The 17,838-nt window shown below is 38.4% G+C and overlaps 1 protein-coding gene across 1 annotated transcript in view; it reads left to right on the forward strand.

Annotated features, from left to right (window-relative positions):
- Positions 1–550: 550 nt before the first annotated feature.
- LRRK2 (leucine rich repeat kinase 2) overlaps positions 551–17,838 on the forward strand; it is a 204,874-nt gene continuing 187,586 nt past the window's right edge. Inside the window, exons 1-3 of the mRNA XM_020973685.2 lie at positions 551–879; positions 1,153–1,238; positions 6,721–6,830. Of these exons, the coding sequence (XP_020829344.1) occupies positions 726–879; positions 1,153–1,238; positions 6,721–6,830 (350 nt within the window). The 5' untranslated portion in view covers positions 551–725. The remainder of the gene's footprint in view (positions 880–1,152; positions 1,239–6,720; positions 6,831–17,838) is intronic.

Consider the following 17,838-nt stretch of genomic DNA (forward strand, 5'->3'; position numbering starts at 1 on the left):
CCTTTTTTAAAATTAATTTATTTTGGAGTTTTCAACAATCACTTCCACAGGCTTTTGAATTTAAAATTTTTCTCTCCCTCCCACCCCACCTCCCTCCCTAACATCTCGTGCAATCTGATACGCATTCTTATCAAACACATTTTTTGTCTTTCTATTTTTAAAGAAGAGACTAAGTTACCATGCCTTTCTTTCGTAGGTTTCCTGATTTGGACCCTACTGGCTCTTGGTGGCTTCATCTCCCTTCCCTCTAGCTATCTCTTGCTTTCTAACCCCAATTCCTCTGCTTTACTGGCTAGGGCTAAATAAATCCTTAATCCTTTCAATCCAGCCAATTGAAGTCCTTCTGCCGTGGTGTCTGGGCAGGTCAGTACTCTTGGGGGCCAGAATCCAGGGCTGACTAGTGCTCTAGCCCCAGCAATTTTGCATTTACCACAGAGAGGTTAGACGATTCCACAGTTAGCTGCTTCTAGCTGCTGCCTCTTATCTCCTCCCCCTAAAGTTTGCATTGAGTTCATTTTCCGGCCCTGGGGGTGGGGCGGTAGGAGGACGGCTCAGGAAGGGCGGGGTAGCTGCTGTTTTCCCAAACAGGCCAAAGCCACCGGAGCGTGCCTGCTTCGGGGACTTTTCTGGCATCCGAGGGGTCAGCTTTTCCTAGTCCGGTCTTGGAGCGCTCAGTCTCAGGGTTAAGGCCAGGGGGAGGGCCTCAGGAAGGAGTGGGGTCCGTCATGGCCAGTGGGTGCAGCCTCGGGGATGAAGAAAAAGAAGAGGAAACTCTGAAGAAGTTGGTAGTTAGGCTGCAAAATGTCCAAGAAGGAAAACAGATAGAAACCCTGATCCAGATCCTAGAGGATATGCTGATGTTAACGTACTCTGATCACGGTAATCCTTTAGTAGTTTCCTTCTTCATTTTTTTTTTTAAACTTGGGGCAAATATAGCAATGGAAGGAACATAGTCACATCCATGAAATCATGAGCCCTTGGAAGGAAATTCGTTGGAGATAGTTTTCTGCATTGGCTCAAACTCTCAGGGAGCAAAGATCGTTATTAGGAAAGGAACTGAAAACGAAAAGAACTTGCTTTCACTTATTTTCTTTTATTCTTCTGATTTTAAAAAGCTATAGTAGTAGTTTTCGTTTGTTTTTTTCCCCCCAGCTTCCAAGTTATTTCAAGGCAAAAATGTCCATATGCCTTTGCTATTTGTTTTGGATTCCTACATGAGAGTCGCAGGTGTGCAACAGGTAAATATACTTCATTTTATCTTTTTCCTTTCCTGTTCGGAAAGAAATGTTTTAAGCTCGAAGTTTTTTTTTAAGCTTTTTTTTTCCAGCCAAAGACAAGGTTTATTAGAACATCCGTCACGCCGGGCAGACTCTTAAGGAGTCTGAACATTAGTAAGCAATTGGCTAGATTATAAGAATCTCAGCAGTGGCTAGATTTTAAGAATCTAGGTCTAAGCTCAAAGTTCTTAGGAGAAACTGTTCGTATGAACCCATTATATGCTTGGTCTTACTATTAAGGATACTGAGATCTCTCTGTTTTTGTGCTTGCTGTGATTTTTTTAAGTGGAGAGGTTGTTAAATGTTTAATGCGAAAGGATGGTGACTCATACTGAACTAGCCTTTAAATAATAGCATAAAATACATTGACAAATGACAGCTGTAGTGGATTGTTTAGTGGAGGGAGCAAATAGGAGGGAGAACAGGGTGGGGTATTAGGGGAATGGAGATTATCTGAGGTGAGAGATGAATATATAAAGATACATATTTAACCATTTGTTATGAAACAAAGTGTAGTACTGTAGCTTAAATAGCTACTAAAATGTTTGGCCAGGTTTATCAGTTGTGTTACATAACGTGAGCTCCAGTGTCTTTTACTTGGTAGGTGCTTTGTTGCTCAGTTGTGGCTGACTCCTGACTCTGTGATCCTGTGGACTATACTGTCCATGGTTGGTTTGGGGTTTTTTTTTGGGCAAAGGTACTGGAGTTGTTTGTGATTTCCTTCTCCAGTGGATTAAAGCAAATAGAGATTAATATACTTGTTTTAGGTCACACAGCCTGAGGTCATATTTGAACACTAGTCTTTCTGATTGTAGGCCTAGCACTAGCCTAGCCACCTAGCTGCCTCTAAGTGCTTAAAAATGTGAAAATGAATTAAGATAATAGCTATACTGTTAAGATCCTCATTTGGGATATAAAATTTTTCCTTAGTACTGTTTAAAAGATCTTAGATTTAGAACTGGAAGTAATCTTAGGAGTTATCAAGTACAGTTCATGTTACAAGTTAGGAAACTGAGTCACAAAGATTAACTGATTTGATCTAGGTTGCTCAGATATTAATATTAGAGGGAGGGTTCTAGACTAAGCCTTCTGACTCCAAGTCCAGTTTGTCATACATAACATATTGGACTAAGTAATATCCCTTATTGCTACTCTTCTTTGTTGCCATCCATTGGCTCAATTTGCTTTGCAGTATTTAATAAGGAGTGCTTTGATGTCTTGCCTCACCCCAAGTTATATTTCATTTGTATTTTATGATCAAGTCCAAATAAAATGAAACTGAAATACAGTAGTAACATTTCAATAATCTGCCATAGGAACCACAGGAATTTGCTATGTTGAATGGGGCATTAAGTGTTATGATGGATGAAAATGTGATTTATAGTCTAAATAGGCTCTGTAATGATGATAGAGTTTTAAAAGTGTAAATTGAGCCCTGTACAAGTACACATGCTCATTTCATAAATTTGCAAAGGGAAATCAGTTTTTTCATCATCAGGATAGTTAGGTGGCTGAAAGAAACTTTGAACTTGGTGAATGCTGATAGCAAACATGATATTAAATTATACTCATTTGGGAGGCTAAGCAAAATTTTAAGCTATAAAAAGTAAAAGACAACAAGGTAGTTTTGTGTAGTACTTTACATGGCAAGAAAAATAGGCTCTCCTTTTCCCAAGTTACCTTGTGGGTTTTTTTTAGTTTGAGTTCAGATGTAAACAAAAATCAGATAAAACCGAAGATATGATACAAACTTTTTATATTTTGTGACACTAGGTTACTGTCTGACCAAAATAAAAATTTCACATGCAATATTTCAAGATTTCATTTCAGCAGTCATTTATTAAATCTTTATTTTCTATGAAGTACTCTTATGGACCTAAACATAAAGATAATTAAGACATAGTCCATGTCCTCTGGTAGTTATAGACATGTTTTTGATTTTGTCACATTCTAATGACCTCCCATGTTATCTTTTTTATCTAAGTAAGTTTGTGTTTATCAGGTGACGGATATTTCCCTTCTCCAATTAATGTTTAGGTTAGGTCTAAGGTGACTACGGTATCAAAAATCCTCTGGAAGCAGGCTAGTATAAGCTGGATTTTATCTGTATGGTCCATAGGAGTTGTTAGACTGAACCCCTGGCGTGTATCTTGAACTCTACTAGCCTCCTGGGTACTCTCCAGATCAGGGATAGCTTAGTATTATACCTATATCTTCATGAGATAGATCAGAATTGTATTGTGTCTCCCAGTACAGGAATATTTGATGGATTCTATGATAAAGGCACCCAAAAGTAGGTGTAATACTGCTGGTGTTCAGGGCAATGGAAGCCTGACTTAAAGTTTAGTAGTTTATCATTTTCTCATTTGGTGGATAGAATTCACGGCACATCATTTTAAAAAAGAAAGCAACTTCTTAGAGTGGAGGTAGTCATGGTAGTGGTGGTGGTGGTAGTAGTAGTAGTAGCAGCAGCAGCAGCAGCAGTAGTAGTAGTAGTAGAAGAAATAGTAGTAGTACCACCACAACTACTACCACTGCTACTAATAATGATGGTGCTAAGGCACCGTGCTAAGTGCTTTACAAATATTATCTCATCTGATCCTCACAACCACCTTGGGAGGTAGGTGCTATTATTATTGTTATTTCACAGTTGAGAAAACTGATGCCAGCAGGTTTGTAAAATGATAGAATTTTTCACTGTTTATTGTTTTTGTCATGCCAGACTGTATGTAGAAGGAGGTCATAGTATGGTCCTGCTCTACATAGCCCTGATCACACCTGGAGTTTTGTGTTATGTTCTGGACACCACAATTTAGGAAGGACATTGATAAACTGGATTTCAGATAAGGTCAACCAGAATGGTGAAGAGTTTGGAGTTCATGTCACACAAAGGCTGATTGAAGGAACTAAGAATGTTGAGCCTGGATAAGAGAAAATGAGGGATAAGGGTGGTTTAAGGTGTATGTTTGAAGGGCTGTCATGTAGAAGAGGGATTAGACTTGTTCTGTTTGGCTTTTGAAGAAAAAGCCAGGAGTAATAGGTACAAGTAGCCAAGAGGCAAATTTAGGCTGGATAGCAGAATAATTTCCTAATAATTAGAGCTGTTCAAAATTGGAATTGGCCATTTCAAAAGTATTGGATTCCCCTTCCTTAAAGGTTTTCAAACAGAGACTGGATGACCACTGATTGGGTAGGTGGTAGAGGAATTCTTTTTTGAATGGGGACACTTAGGTGCCTTCTATCTCTAAAATTCAATAAAGCAAAAGATAATAAAAGAGCACTGGACTTGGGACTTGAGAGGCATAGATTTTAAATCAAGTTCTGATATTAGCAGTTTCTTGTCTCTAAATATGGGAATAATATGTATTACTTAACTCAGATTGATTGTGAGAAAAGTGCTTTGTAAATCATGAAGGGTTATAGCAGTAGTCAGTCAATAAATATTAAGCATCGACTCTGTGCCTTATTTATAATTATAAGAGAAGTATACAGTAGAAATAGTTGTGGTGTAGTTTATAAAGAGCTGGTCTCAGTGTCAGGAACACTTAGGTTTAAGTCACACTTCTGACATAGATATATATATATATACGTATATATATACATTGGTTATATGATCATGGGCAAGTTAGTTAACCATTCAAGTGTTTTAGGCAACTCTTTTTAAAAAATTCGATTTTATTTCCAATTCTAAATTCTCTCCCTTCTACTTCTTTCTCTCCTTCCCACATTGAGAAAGCAAGAAAAACAAAACTTGTTACAAATATGTGTAGCTGAGCAAAACAAATACCTTTTTCAAGCCACATCCAAGAAAATATGCTTCAGTCTGCACTCTGAGTCCATCACCTTTTTATCTAGAAGTGAATAGTATGTTTCATCATGACTCTTGCGCAATTGTGGTTGGTAATTGTGTTAATCAAATTTTCTAAGTCTTTCAAAATTTGTCTTTACAATATTGTTGTTATTGTATAAATTGTTCTACTTATGTTCACCTTTTTACATCAAGAGACCCATTGTAAACTGCAAAGATCTGACATCACCCACCCATGGGCCTGATCATTTAGCCCTGGGACTTGGTCCTTAAAAGAACTATTACATTGTTTTATTTTTGTTGTATTTTTGCTTTAATTTCTCTTCCTACTTTAGTGCTACCTATATCAGGCTTCTTGAATAGTGGAATGACTAGTTATAGCCCTAAAGTCATGGTGGAAAGTTCTCTAGAAGACCTTTAAGGAGCTTGACTTTCGAAGGGGTGGAATATGGTGGGAACGATATGCTAACCCCTCCACCCAACTAGATTTGGCTAGTTCCTCAGAAAGTATTGAAACATTCTTCCAAAGTTTGTTGGTTTGGTACTAAAGACTTAGAGTTAATATTACTTCCTCATTGCCTGAGTATGAAGCAGCCATCAGGGAGCCTTATTGGCAATCTGATGCTTGGTTGGTGGATCTTAATCAATACCTCAGGCCAGGGAGCTTCTGTTAGCTGAATCAATTTTCAGTGTCCTCAGTGGTGAATCTGTCTCCTGCTGTGGATAAATAAAATTCTTTTTTGTTAATGGTTGAATGAGACACTATAACTATCTCAGCTTATTCCAAAATCCAACCTAAACTGCCAGGAGTCAGTCCTGAGTCAGTCTCATCCCAGAGCAATTCTACTTTGGGATCTCAGGTATTTCAGGGAGGTTGACCTCTGAAGCAATGTCTCCTAATTAATTCCAAAAGTGATTTTGTTATTTTTTTAAACCTCTTTATTGAATGCTCTGGAAACATCTATTCATCCTGTTTTTTGAAGAAGGAGTATTAATCTTTCCATAGCTACCCTTTGGTGATGAGCCCTATATTTCATGTATGAGTTTTTGTTTGCATAGCTGTATCTGTTGTCATCCATTTCACATTCATACCGGCATTGCATAATTATTAATTATTCCAAATATGCTTTTCCTGTTAAGCTTTGACATTGGGATGCCAGTCAGTCACTTAACGTGCACAACCTTAGCTAATCTCTTGATTGACTTGTGGTTGATCTTCTCAGTCTCTTTATTTCCCTGGCTTCCCTCAGGGTTTAGCTCAAAGCCTGGTCTCTGTAGACCTCTACACTTTTAGATGACCTTACATATACTTATTAATTTACACTTTATTTCCTCCATTAGAATTATGATATTTGAGGATGGAGTCTATATTTTTAGTTTTTCTTTGTATCCTAGTGGCTGGCACGTAGTAAGTAATGCTTGACTTATACTGCTTTTGTTATGTTATAATGCTTTTTTTTTTTGTAGAAAGCAACTTTATTGCCTGGTTGATACTTCTCAGTAGAATTTCATTGCATAGTTAGTTTTGAAAAATTATTTCATTTATCATGTTCACATTTTAATTTGATACATGTTTAACAAATATCTGTAAACAAACATATATATATATATATATATGCCTTTATTACTTTTCAGGTGGGTTGGTCACTTCTTTGTAAATTGACAGAAATTTGCCCTGATATAATGCAAAGCTTAATGGGTCCCCAGGATGTTGGAAAGGATTGGGAAGTCCTTGGTGTTCATCAGTAAGTATTAATTTTATGCAAAAAGAAGTTATATTGTCACTTACATATACAAATCAAGAATCTTTAGATTTGCATTGTTTTTAGATTCTTACAAAAGAGCAAAGATATCTTGAAGATATATTTATTATGCTATATTTTTTTTCATAGACAAAAAGCTTTCTTTATTCCATTAGAGGAGGGAAACTAGACACACATGATGAGGTCTCCTTTAAGACCAAGAAGACCCTCAAAGCAGCGAGGCTAAGTCTTGATACATATGGTTGTGGCTAGACAGAGAGTTAGGCAGTGAGGTATAGCCATAGCAGTTAAGGCCTAACAGCGACAATGAGCAAAGTTTCATTTAGAGCACGGCTTCATGACCATAAGGTGGTTCCCGCCAGTGCTAGTCTGAGCTCAAGGACCGCCTGGGGCTGGTGTGAAACAATTCTGTGATTTTGCTGCAGCAGAATTCATCCAAAGGGTGAGTGCAAAGGATTTTGTTGCTATGTCAAGTTCAGGGTACAGCATGCTTCCTGGGCCTTAGCTCTGGAAAATACAGTGTCTCCTTTGTTGGCAAGGTGATGTCTCTTGTTTTCAGTATGCTGTCCAGATTTGTCATGGCTTTCCCTCCAAGGAGCAAGTGTCTTTTAATTTCATGGCTTCAGTTGCTATCTGCAGTGATCTTTGAGCCCTAAAATATAAAATCCAACACTGCTTCCGTTTCTTCTCCCTCTAATGCCAGGAAGTGATGGGACTAATGCGGTTTAGGGGTAATTACAACACTCGGGTCTGAAAGAATTCAACCCAAGTCTTCTCTCAGCCAAAGACAAGGTTTGTTAGAACATCTATCATATTGGGCAGACTCTTAAGGAGTCTGAACATTAGTAAGCTATTGGCTAGATTATAAGAATCCCAGCCTATGCTATATTATTTTAAAATGATGTCTTACATGTGTATAGAACTTTATTCTCAAAATTCCTATTCCAGTGATTCATCATGGGCAGGGAACTGGCTTTGAGGTCTTAAAGGTTATGCTAGATGAGACTGCCAACTTCAGCAGGTCCTATCAAACTGAGAAGTCATTAAGCATGGGCCCCTTATAGATTATCTGTTTGTTATATGAGGACTAAGCTGGGTAAGATTGGAAAAGTTTATCATCCAGAGGATTGGCTACCAGATGGTGGATATTTTTGGCCACAGCAACACAAGAATACTATCCCTTAATGTGTAGAAGGGTTGTGAACTACATCAGTGGAATGAATAATCACCTGTAAAACTTGGTTTTATTTAATTCATTTTTATGAATATTATTTAATTTAGTCCTTGAGATCCATGAGAAGTAGGTAGACCAGGTAATTATTATAGTAGACGACAGAGTCATGACTGAGAAAGTTTTGACAGCTTGTAGAGACTCTTAAAGTTAAAACTTTAAGCAAGGTATTTTTTTTTGACCAAATAACTAAAATAGAATAGTTAGTTCTACAAAAATAAAGGAACCAGGTAGTGAGTTTCATAATGTGTTAACTTAAACTGTACTTTTCCTTCCTTAAGCAGTAAATATATATATTTAGGTGGTTGAAACTACTGCTTTCAAAAAGAAGAAAGAGGAAATTACTTCCTAGCACTCAGACCTGATAGTAATTTCACTAGCTGTCCTATTGCTGTTTGCAACACTATGACTTCATAGATGAGACCACTTCCTTGAAGGTAGTTAAGAAAACAAAAAAAAGTTTCTATAGAGGGAGCTGTGTTCTAAGGGAATTCTTTTTTGTATGATTTTGTTAGCTTGTTGGCTTTTGTCTTTTCTGATTAACATTATGCTCTCCTTACATTTAAGTTATCCTTTTTCTGTGATAATGAAGAAAAATAGGATAGTTGAGTGATTCTGATTTATCTAATAGTTTGTGTACAATTTATGATTAATACTGCAGTACTCTTTGGGATCTCTGACTTCTTTAGAATGAGTGCTCCCTTTATAGATGTAGATTGAAATTCTTTCACAACTTGGTAGATACTCTTCATTAATTGCTATACTAATTGTTCTTTGGGTAACACTCCATTGCCAACCCTGTACTTGAGGATGTTCCTGCTTGTTAAGATCTGCCATACTTGTGCTCCACTGGTATAGCCTTTTAGATCCCTTGGTCACCTCCATATGTCACTGAGACACTGCAGTGGGACTTTGGTGAAAAATATAAGTCATTCTATAGTTCACAAAAATTAGTTGTAAATTTGGATTAATTATCCATATTTCTTGGCTCACATATTGTCATGGAACATCATAGTTTAAGACTTAATATATTCTATTTACATTTTATAATGACTGGTGTCCTAATAAAAGTCAATGTGATGGATAGGGGGCTGGCCTTGGAATCATGAAGACTTGAGTTCAGATCTTTCCATTTATGTGTATTAGCTATGTGACAATAAATAAATCCTTTAATGTCTCAGTGCAGTTCTTTAAGACTATAAGTGATAAGAGTTAATACTTATCTATATTAGTGGAGAGAATTTCCCATACTGTTGAGAGAATTTCTCAGCTCGGGTTCTAAAAGAACCCTGGAAGAATTTAATCGACCATAAGGTACAAACCTTATGGACAAAAAAGACTGATGGACAAAAAATCAGCAGCTAAATTGAAAGTAAAAAAGAAATTTATGAGCTCATTAAGGAGGATTGCTGGGGCTAGTAGCAGCTTCAGCTTTTTAGGGTACAGATTATATATGTATATGTATAACTTTTTAGGCTTGCTTGAAATCCATGCAAATCAATAGCCTTAAGTGGCAGAAAGGAAATAGGGACAAGTGAGAGAAGTAATTCTTTTTATCATATTAATAAACAAATTAGGATTGAGGGTTTTTCTGCCCTTTCTATTTCCTCATTCAGGGACCAGTCCTTGTAGGTCTGACAGTACAGGGCTAATGATAAGATTGGCCTAATCCTCCAGGAATATTCTTGTCATTCTTGGGCCAACTAGGAGAGTTTACTTCTAATTAAAGGGTAAACAAAATCTAATCTAGGTGAATTGCAGCCTTAAAGCATTGAGCTCATGCCCTTGGAACCCCCGGCATTGTTCAGCTGGGAGTGGTCTGGGTAGAGATGGATGCCTTTGTTCGGATTGCTAGAGGCAGCTGAGTCTCATAACCAAGCCTAGTTCTCAGCCAGTGGAGCTGAAAGCTTTCAGCCCACCTCCTCATTTGAAAGTCTCCACCGTCTTATTAATTATTCACCAATCAGAATTGATTCCCAACTATCTGGGGCATCCGTTTTTTCCAAAGATATTTAAGCATTCAGTGATCTTCATGGCTTTTGGTTACCTAGAGACCACTGACCATCAATTTATTGATTATTTGCTAGCCTAAGTAATAAATTGATTATTTTACTCAGAAACTTTGTCTCTCAGACTTTTTATTTGTATCCGTAGTGTAGCCTTGGAGTCACTGGAGTTGCTGAAGATCAGGTTTGTTCCACTGGTAAAACTCATTTTTCCATGATTAGTATTATTAGAACACTCTTGTGTTGTCTGTAAATCTCTAAATGGTGGAGGCCTTCTTCCAGTCAGTCTGATTCGTCCTGTTATTTCTAGTAAGAGGGGAGTAAAATAGAGCCTGAGGGTCTCTTTTATGACCCTGTGGGTCTGTTCTTTTGGCCTCATTGGTTACTTTTTCTGGGGAAATATGCCCCAAAACTCACAGTACTTATGTTCTTCATCTCTTCTATATACCAGACTCTCCTAGGTTTTTTTTTTAATGGTCCTCAAAGATTTCAGAAGCTAGATATCAACAATATGTTAGAAATATGCTTGACACCAAAAATTTAGTATCAAGAAAATTTATTACAGAGAAAGTCCAGAGGATTTAGACCCTCTTCAGAAGGGGTGGGTCCTGAGTGCAAGGGCAAGTGTGCTTCTATGTAGTTGAATTCGCAAAACCTCCCAGGCCTGGATTGGTCCATCCCTTCCCAGGTTACACCTTTCCTTACATGTTTCCCCTTGATATGCTCAAGTATGTTCCCCCTCCCTTGGTCATACATCCCATGACTCGTTAATGAGGCTCTAATTTTATGCAGGGTGTGTCAAATAATAGTAATGAAGTTCATTAAGCAGGCGAACTAACATTTTTTTTCAGGTGTCCTCAGATTGACCCTAACTGGTCTGAACCCTTACCTTGATTTTGGGGTCTTTTTGGAACCATCAACTTACTTTTTATTGGCTAAGCCCGAGCCTACCTACAGTGTACTACTTCCTGGAGCTGTTGTTCTTTAAATCTCTTTCTCTGTGGAAATTTAACCTTTACCTGACTCTCACAAATGCAGTGGTATTTATAGTGCATATTATTTATATTGGTATTACTTGAATACTCAAAAGATCTGTGATTTTGTCAGAGTACTGAACTCCCAATGAGGAAACTCCACCAATGTAGAATGCAACCTATTTATGAAACTAAATAAGTCCTAGGAAGTTGCTTGAGATAAAGTTTAAATGATTTGAGCAGAGTTACTCAGTTAACAGTTGTTAGAGGTGAGATTTGAACTAAGTCTTTCTGACTGCTAGCTCAGTACTTTATTTATCCCTTTGCCCACCCAATTAATTTTAAATTTATTTTTAACATTCTTTTTAAATTTTGAATTTCAGATTCAGTCCCTCCCTCCATCCCTTTCCCCCTAATTGTGAAGGCAAACAAAACATCATCAGTTATTCATGTGGAAATGTTGAGGTTCAGGGGTACCCCAAAATGTTGGGGTACAAGGTCATCTCAAAAGAATTTGCTCAGGCTGTCTCCAAATCAAATAAAGACGTTTATTGGGGTAGCACAACACAGCGCACTAAGCAGGCTCTTCTGCCCCCAAAGATAGAAGCTTAAGGGGAACTCTAGCTTAAGAGGGGGAGTGGTATACCCCTAAGGGAGGCAGCCCCCCCAAGGGAGAAGGGCCTTTCCCCAAGGGAGACACCTCACACTACTAAAGGGAGACACCCATCAAGGGAGACCCCAGCTTAAGGGCCAACCCTGCTCAAGGGAAATGGGTCCTTAAGGGAGATGATGTCCACTAAAGGAGATTGCCCTTAAGGGGGACACCCTCCAATTAAGGAAGATGCCCACTAGCTAGGAGAACCTAGGGATTCTTATAGAGGAAAACCTGATGTGGGTGGGGAGATGAGGTAACCAGGGAGTTTAAGGCATCACCTCTTATTATTATTGTCATTCCATTGTTCAGCCTAGGTAGAGGGGCTGGGGGGGGGCCCTGTTAGTTTCTGTATTTCATTGATCTACCCACTTGATCTCATTGTCTCCTAAAGTAGCTTTAAGTGGGACTTGAGATAATGGGCTTTTCATTGACCATTCTATTTGAATCTCATCAAAACCAAGCAAAACATTTCCATATTAGACATATTGCTAAAAATAAAAATAAGAAACAAGAAAATTATACTTCAATTTATACTCAGAGTTGATCAGTTATTTCTCTGGAGGTGGGTAGCATTTTTTCATTATGAGTCCTTTGGAATTGGCTTGGATCACTGTATTGACCAAAGTAGCCAAATCTTTCACAGTTGATCATCATTACAACTTTGCTGTTGATGTGCACAATGATTTCCCAGTTCTTCTCACTTCACTTTGATCAGTTCATATAGATCTTGCTATTTTTTTTAAACCCCCACCCCCACTCCCTTACCATTTCCATGTGTGGATAGCACAATAATTCTCTATCACAATCCTGTGCCACAGCTTGTTCAGTCATTCCCCAATTGATAAGCATCCTCTCAATTTCTAATTCGGTTACAACAAAAAAAAAATCTGCTAAAAATATTTTTGTGCATATAGGTCTTTTTTCTTTGATCTCTTTGGGGTATAGATCTAGTAGTGGTATTACTGGGTCAAAAGGTTTACATGATTTTTATAGCCCATTGGGCATAGCTCCAAATTGTTTTCCAGAATGGTTGGACCAGTTCACAACTCTAACAGCAGTATATTAGTGTACCTATTTTCCTTTATACCCTCCAGCATCTGTCATTTTTGATAGGTGTGACATAGTATCTCAAAGTTGTTTTACTTTGCTTTTCTATAATCAATAGTGATTTAGAGTGTTTTTTCACATGACTAGATAGCTTTGAATTCTTCTGGAAACTACCTGTCACATCCATTGACAATTTATCAGATGGGGAATGGCTTTTCTTTTTATAAATTTAACTCAATTTCCTACAAAATGTGTTTGTCAAAGAAACTTGCTGTAAACATTTTTTAATCTTTTTAAAAATTTATTTATTTATTTTTAGTTTTCAGCATTCACTTCCATAACGTTCTGAGTTACAGATTTTCTCCCCATCTCTCCTCACCCCACACCCTGAAACGGCATGCAGTTTGATATAGTTTCTACATATGCATTCATATTGAACCTATTTTCACATTAGTTATGTTGTAAAAAAGAATTAAAACCAATGGGAGAAACCACAAGAAAGAAGAAACAAACAAAAAAAGAAAACAGGGAGAGAGAGCAGATATTATGCTTCAGTCTGCATTCAGACTCCATAGTTCTTTATCTGGATGTGGACAGCATTTTCTGTCATGAGTCCTTTGGAGTTGTCTTGGGTCCTTGCATTGCTAAGAAGAGATAAGTCTATCAAAGTTAGTCATCTCACAGTGCGGCTATAACTATGTACAATGTTCTCCTGGTTCTGCTCAATTTACTCATCATCAGTTCATATAAACCTTTCCAAGTTTTTCTGAAGTCTGCTACTCATTGTTTCTTATAGCACAGTAGTATTCCATTACATTCATATGCCACATCTTGTTCAGCCATTCCCCAACTGATGGGCGTCCCCTCAAATTCCAAGCATTAATTAAAAATATACAGTTAAAATTCATGAAATATTGAAAAGTTGAATAGAAAACTATCACTAATAAATGTTACACCAAAATGAAACAAATTATAAGGATGCTGTGATTTCTGTACTTAAATTCTGCCTGACACAGACACTTGCAACTGTTACCATAATTAAACCTAAGAAAACATAACTGGAAGAACTGACTAAGCTCACGCACATGAATGCATACACACACACACACACACACACACACACACACACACAAAAGGAAAATAACAAACACAAACAAGAGTGCTTGAATAGGTTTCTAAGTATTTTGAGTCAAGAAGAAATAATTATAGTTAACTATTCATAAGAACCTCTAGATCCCAATTCCTATGAACAGGATGACTATTTTAAGTTGTGCTTTGAAAAAACTTACTTAAGACACAAATAGAACATCCAGGAGCCTAGAAGGTAGAGTAAGAAGTAAATCTCCATAACTGTCCAATAATCACCTCCAAACAGTCATGAAATAGCATTCCAAAATAAATCCTGGAACAGTAGGACCAGCGAAGACATTGGGTAAAACAAACTTTGAGCACAAGAAACTTGGAAGATTGGCAGGAAAGTCTCTCTCACTTGGGTAAAAGGGGAATGCAGTGCAGGACAGGAAGCATCCCAGCATGCTAGCAGCAATCCACACTTCATCAAACGAGCAGTAGATTCTGAGCAACTGTGTGGTGGAGCAGGCAAAGGCCAAAACCAGGACTTCCCATGTGCATAGCCAGGGGAATGGGCAGACTTCAGCTCTGAGAGCCACCATGTGCTTAAATATAGCCCTAAGGAAACAGGTAAAGGACAACCCTGTGGGTGCCTAGCATACAGACAACTGCCAGCACCAGGCCTCCCATCATGTGCTTCAGTGTAGCCCTGGTCTAACAGGCAGTCACCAGTGGCCAGACCACCACATGTATCAATATATCCCTAGGGAAATGCAAATCCTCTTCTATTTTTTCATTCTTTTGGATTTGTTTTACAGTGTCTTGATTTCTCAGAAAGTCACTAACTTCCAGTTGCTACATTCTAATTTTTAAGGAAGTATTTTCTTCAGCAATCTTTTGGACTTCCTTTTCCATTTGGCCAATTTTGCTTTTTAGGGCATTCTTCTCCTCATTGGCTTTTTGGACCTCTTTTGCCATTTGGGTTAGGCTATTTTTTAAGGTGTTATTTTCTTCAGTATTTTTTTGGGTCTCCTTTAGCAAGCTGTTGACTTGTTTTTCATGACTTTCTTGCATCACTCTCAGTTTTTCCTTTACTTCTCTTACTTGCTTCTCAAAATCCTTTTTGAGCTCTTCCATGGCCTCGACTGATTCATATTTTTCTTGGAGGCTTTGGATGTGGGAGGTTTGGCTTTGTTGTCTTCTTCTGGTTGTATGTTTTGATTTTCTTTGTCATCGAAGTAAGATAATATAAATCTGACTCTTTTTGCGCTGCTTGCTCATGATCCCAGCCAATTACTTGAGTTAAAACTCTTTGTTATGGTAGAGGTCTGTTTCCTTTGTGGAGAATGTATTGTCCCAAGCTTCAGAGGTTTTGTGCAGCTGTTTTCAGAGATATTTGTAGGGACCAGTAAATTATCAGTTCTTCCAAGGTGTTTTGATTAAGGTTAAGGTGTTTACTTCTTTCTTGGCCTATGCTCTGGTCTATGAGTGACCACAAGCACTCTTATGTCTTGGAACTGTGAGGAGGATTCTCTTTGCACAGCCACTTCAAGCTCCACCATGCCAGCGTTCCTCCTTGCCCCAGGACTGCTGTCCAGAACTGTGACCCAGATCCAAGCACAGGCAAAGCAAGAGAGATCCCTGCAATCACCCTCTGATTAGTCACGTGATTCCCCCTCAGTCTGTGGGTCAGAAGCTCAAGAGGCAGTAGCCGCCCTGGGGCTGAGCTCCGGGAATGGGCCTGGGACCCCACGGTGCTTCTCTCTCTCACTTCAGAAACAGACTTTTCCCACTGACCTTCTAAGTTGTCTTTGGCATTTGTGGGTTGAGAAGTCTGGAAACCGCCACAGCTGCCTGTGATTCAGTCCTCTGTGGCTTGCCCCAGGTTCGCTGAGGTTTGTGCACCCACACCGAACTGCTCTCCCTGCACCGCCTGGTGCGATATACCTTTCTGACCAACCATCCAGGTTGTCTTGGGCTGGAAATTTGTTTCATTTTGTATTTTTGTGGGTTCTGCTGCTTTACAATTTGTTTAGAGCCATTTTTTATAGGTATTTGGAGGGGTTTGGGGGAGAGCTCAAGCAAGTCACTGCTTTTACTCTGCTGTCTTGGCTCTGCCTCCAGAAATGCAGATCCTTAATGATCTCTACACATACCAAACACTGGCACTAGAACCCTGGCTCAGTACCAGGTAAGCTGGCAGACCCCTGTGGCCTCCAGCAGAATCAGCCATCCACCATTTCATCCCCGTCAGTGCACCACCAGACATGAGAGTCCCTGTGAACCTTAGGGCAACATCAGGGTAGCTCCAGGTAAACAGCCAGGGCCTGCAGTTACTGGCACAGGCCTGAGACAGTGCCCCTTCCACCCTGGGAGCAGAGCTTAAATTTAAAAGAAAGGAAAAAGGCCCAAAAAGATGAGCTAAGAGCAACAAAAAAAGAATCTGACCATAGAAAGTTACTGTGGTGATGGAGAATATCAAGATAAACTCAGAAGAGGACAACAATGTCTAAACATCTATCAGCAAAATCCCAAAGAAAAATTGGAAGAGATCTCAAGGCCAGAAAAAACTCATGGAAGAACTCAAAAAGGAATCTATAAGAGGTAGAAGAAAAATTGGGAAAAGAAATGACAATGATATAAGAGAATTATGAAAAAAAATCAACAGCTTATATAGAAAACAACTACTTAAAAAGTAGAATTGGCCAAATGGAAAAGAAGATACAAAAATCCACTGAAGAAAACAACTCCTTAAAAATATAGTTGGCCAAATGGAAAAGCAAGTACAGAAGCTAACTGAGGAAAACCACTCCTTAGAATTTAGAATAGGGCAAGTGGAAGCTAATGACTCAATGAGACATCAAGAATCAATCAAATGATTTCAAAAGAATAAAAAAAAATAGAAGGAAATGTAAAATACCTCCTTGGAAAAATAACTGACCTGGGAAATAAATTCAGGAGAGACAATGCTGGTAACACTGGATTACCTGAAAGCTATAATCAAAAGGATGACCTGGAGAGCATCTTTCAAGAAATTATCAAGGAAAAAATGCCTTGATATCCTAGATCCAGAGAGCAAAATAAGCATTGAAAGAATCTACTGATCACTTCAGGAAAGAGATCCCAAAATATAAACTTTAAGGAATTTATAGCCAAATTACAGAACTATTGGGTAAAGATCATTCAATGAAATAGAAGGATTTCAAGCCTCCATAAGGAATGATTCTGCTCCAGCCCCTTATCTTTACTCTGTTTGTGTCTCTATGCTAGAAGTGTGTTTTTTGTAAACAACATATTGTAGGATTCTGGTTTTTGATCCACTCTACTATCTGATTCCATTTTATAGAAAGTTCATCTCATTCACATTCACAGTTATGATTACTAACTGTATTTCCTTCCAACCTATTTTCCTCCTGTTTCTCTTCTCTCTCTTCACCCTTTCCCTCCTAACCAGTATTTTGCTTCTGTCTACAGCCTCCTCCAGTCTTATCTTCTCTTCTGTTAGTTTCCCCTTTCCCCCACCCTACAGTCCCCACTTACTTAATCTGCTCCCCCTCCTACTTTCCTGTCAAGTAAGATAGATTTCTGTATTGAGCCGATTGTGTATATCATTCCCTCTTTGAGCCAATATTGATGAGAGTAAGGTTCAAGCATTACTTGTTGCCCACCCACCCATCTTCCTCTCCACTGTAATAGGCTTTTTCATGCCTCTCCATGTGCAATTATTTATCCTATTCTACCTCTCCCTTCCCTCTGCATCCTCTTTCTTATCCTTTAATTTTTTTTATGTCATTCCCTCAAATTCACCTATTAGTGGTTCAATTTTTAAGAATTACAAGAATCATCTTCCCACGTAGGAATACAAACAGTTCAACTCCATTGAATCCCTTCTTTTCTTTTCCATGTTTGTGCTTCTTTTGGGTTTTGATATTGGAGATCAAATTTTTGGCTTAATTCTGGTCTTTTTATGAAAGCTTGAAATCCTTCTATTTCACTGAATGACCTT

The sequence above is a fragment of the Phascolarctos cinereus genome, unplaced genomic scaffold, assembly GCF_003287225.1.
Source record: "Phascolarctos cinereus isolate Bilbo 61053 unplaced genomic scaffold, phaCin_HiC Scaffold_1;HRSCAF=81, whole genome shotgun sequence".
NCBI lineage: Eukaryota > Metazoa > Chordata > Mammalia > Diprotodontia > Phascolarctidae > Phascolarctos > Phascolarctos cinereus.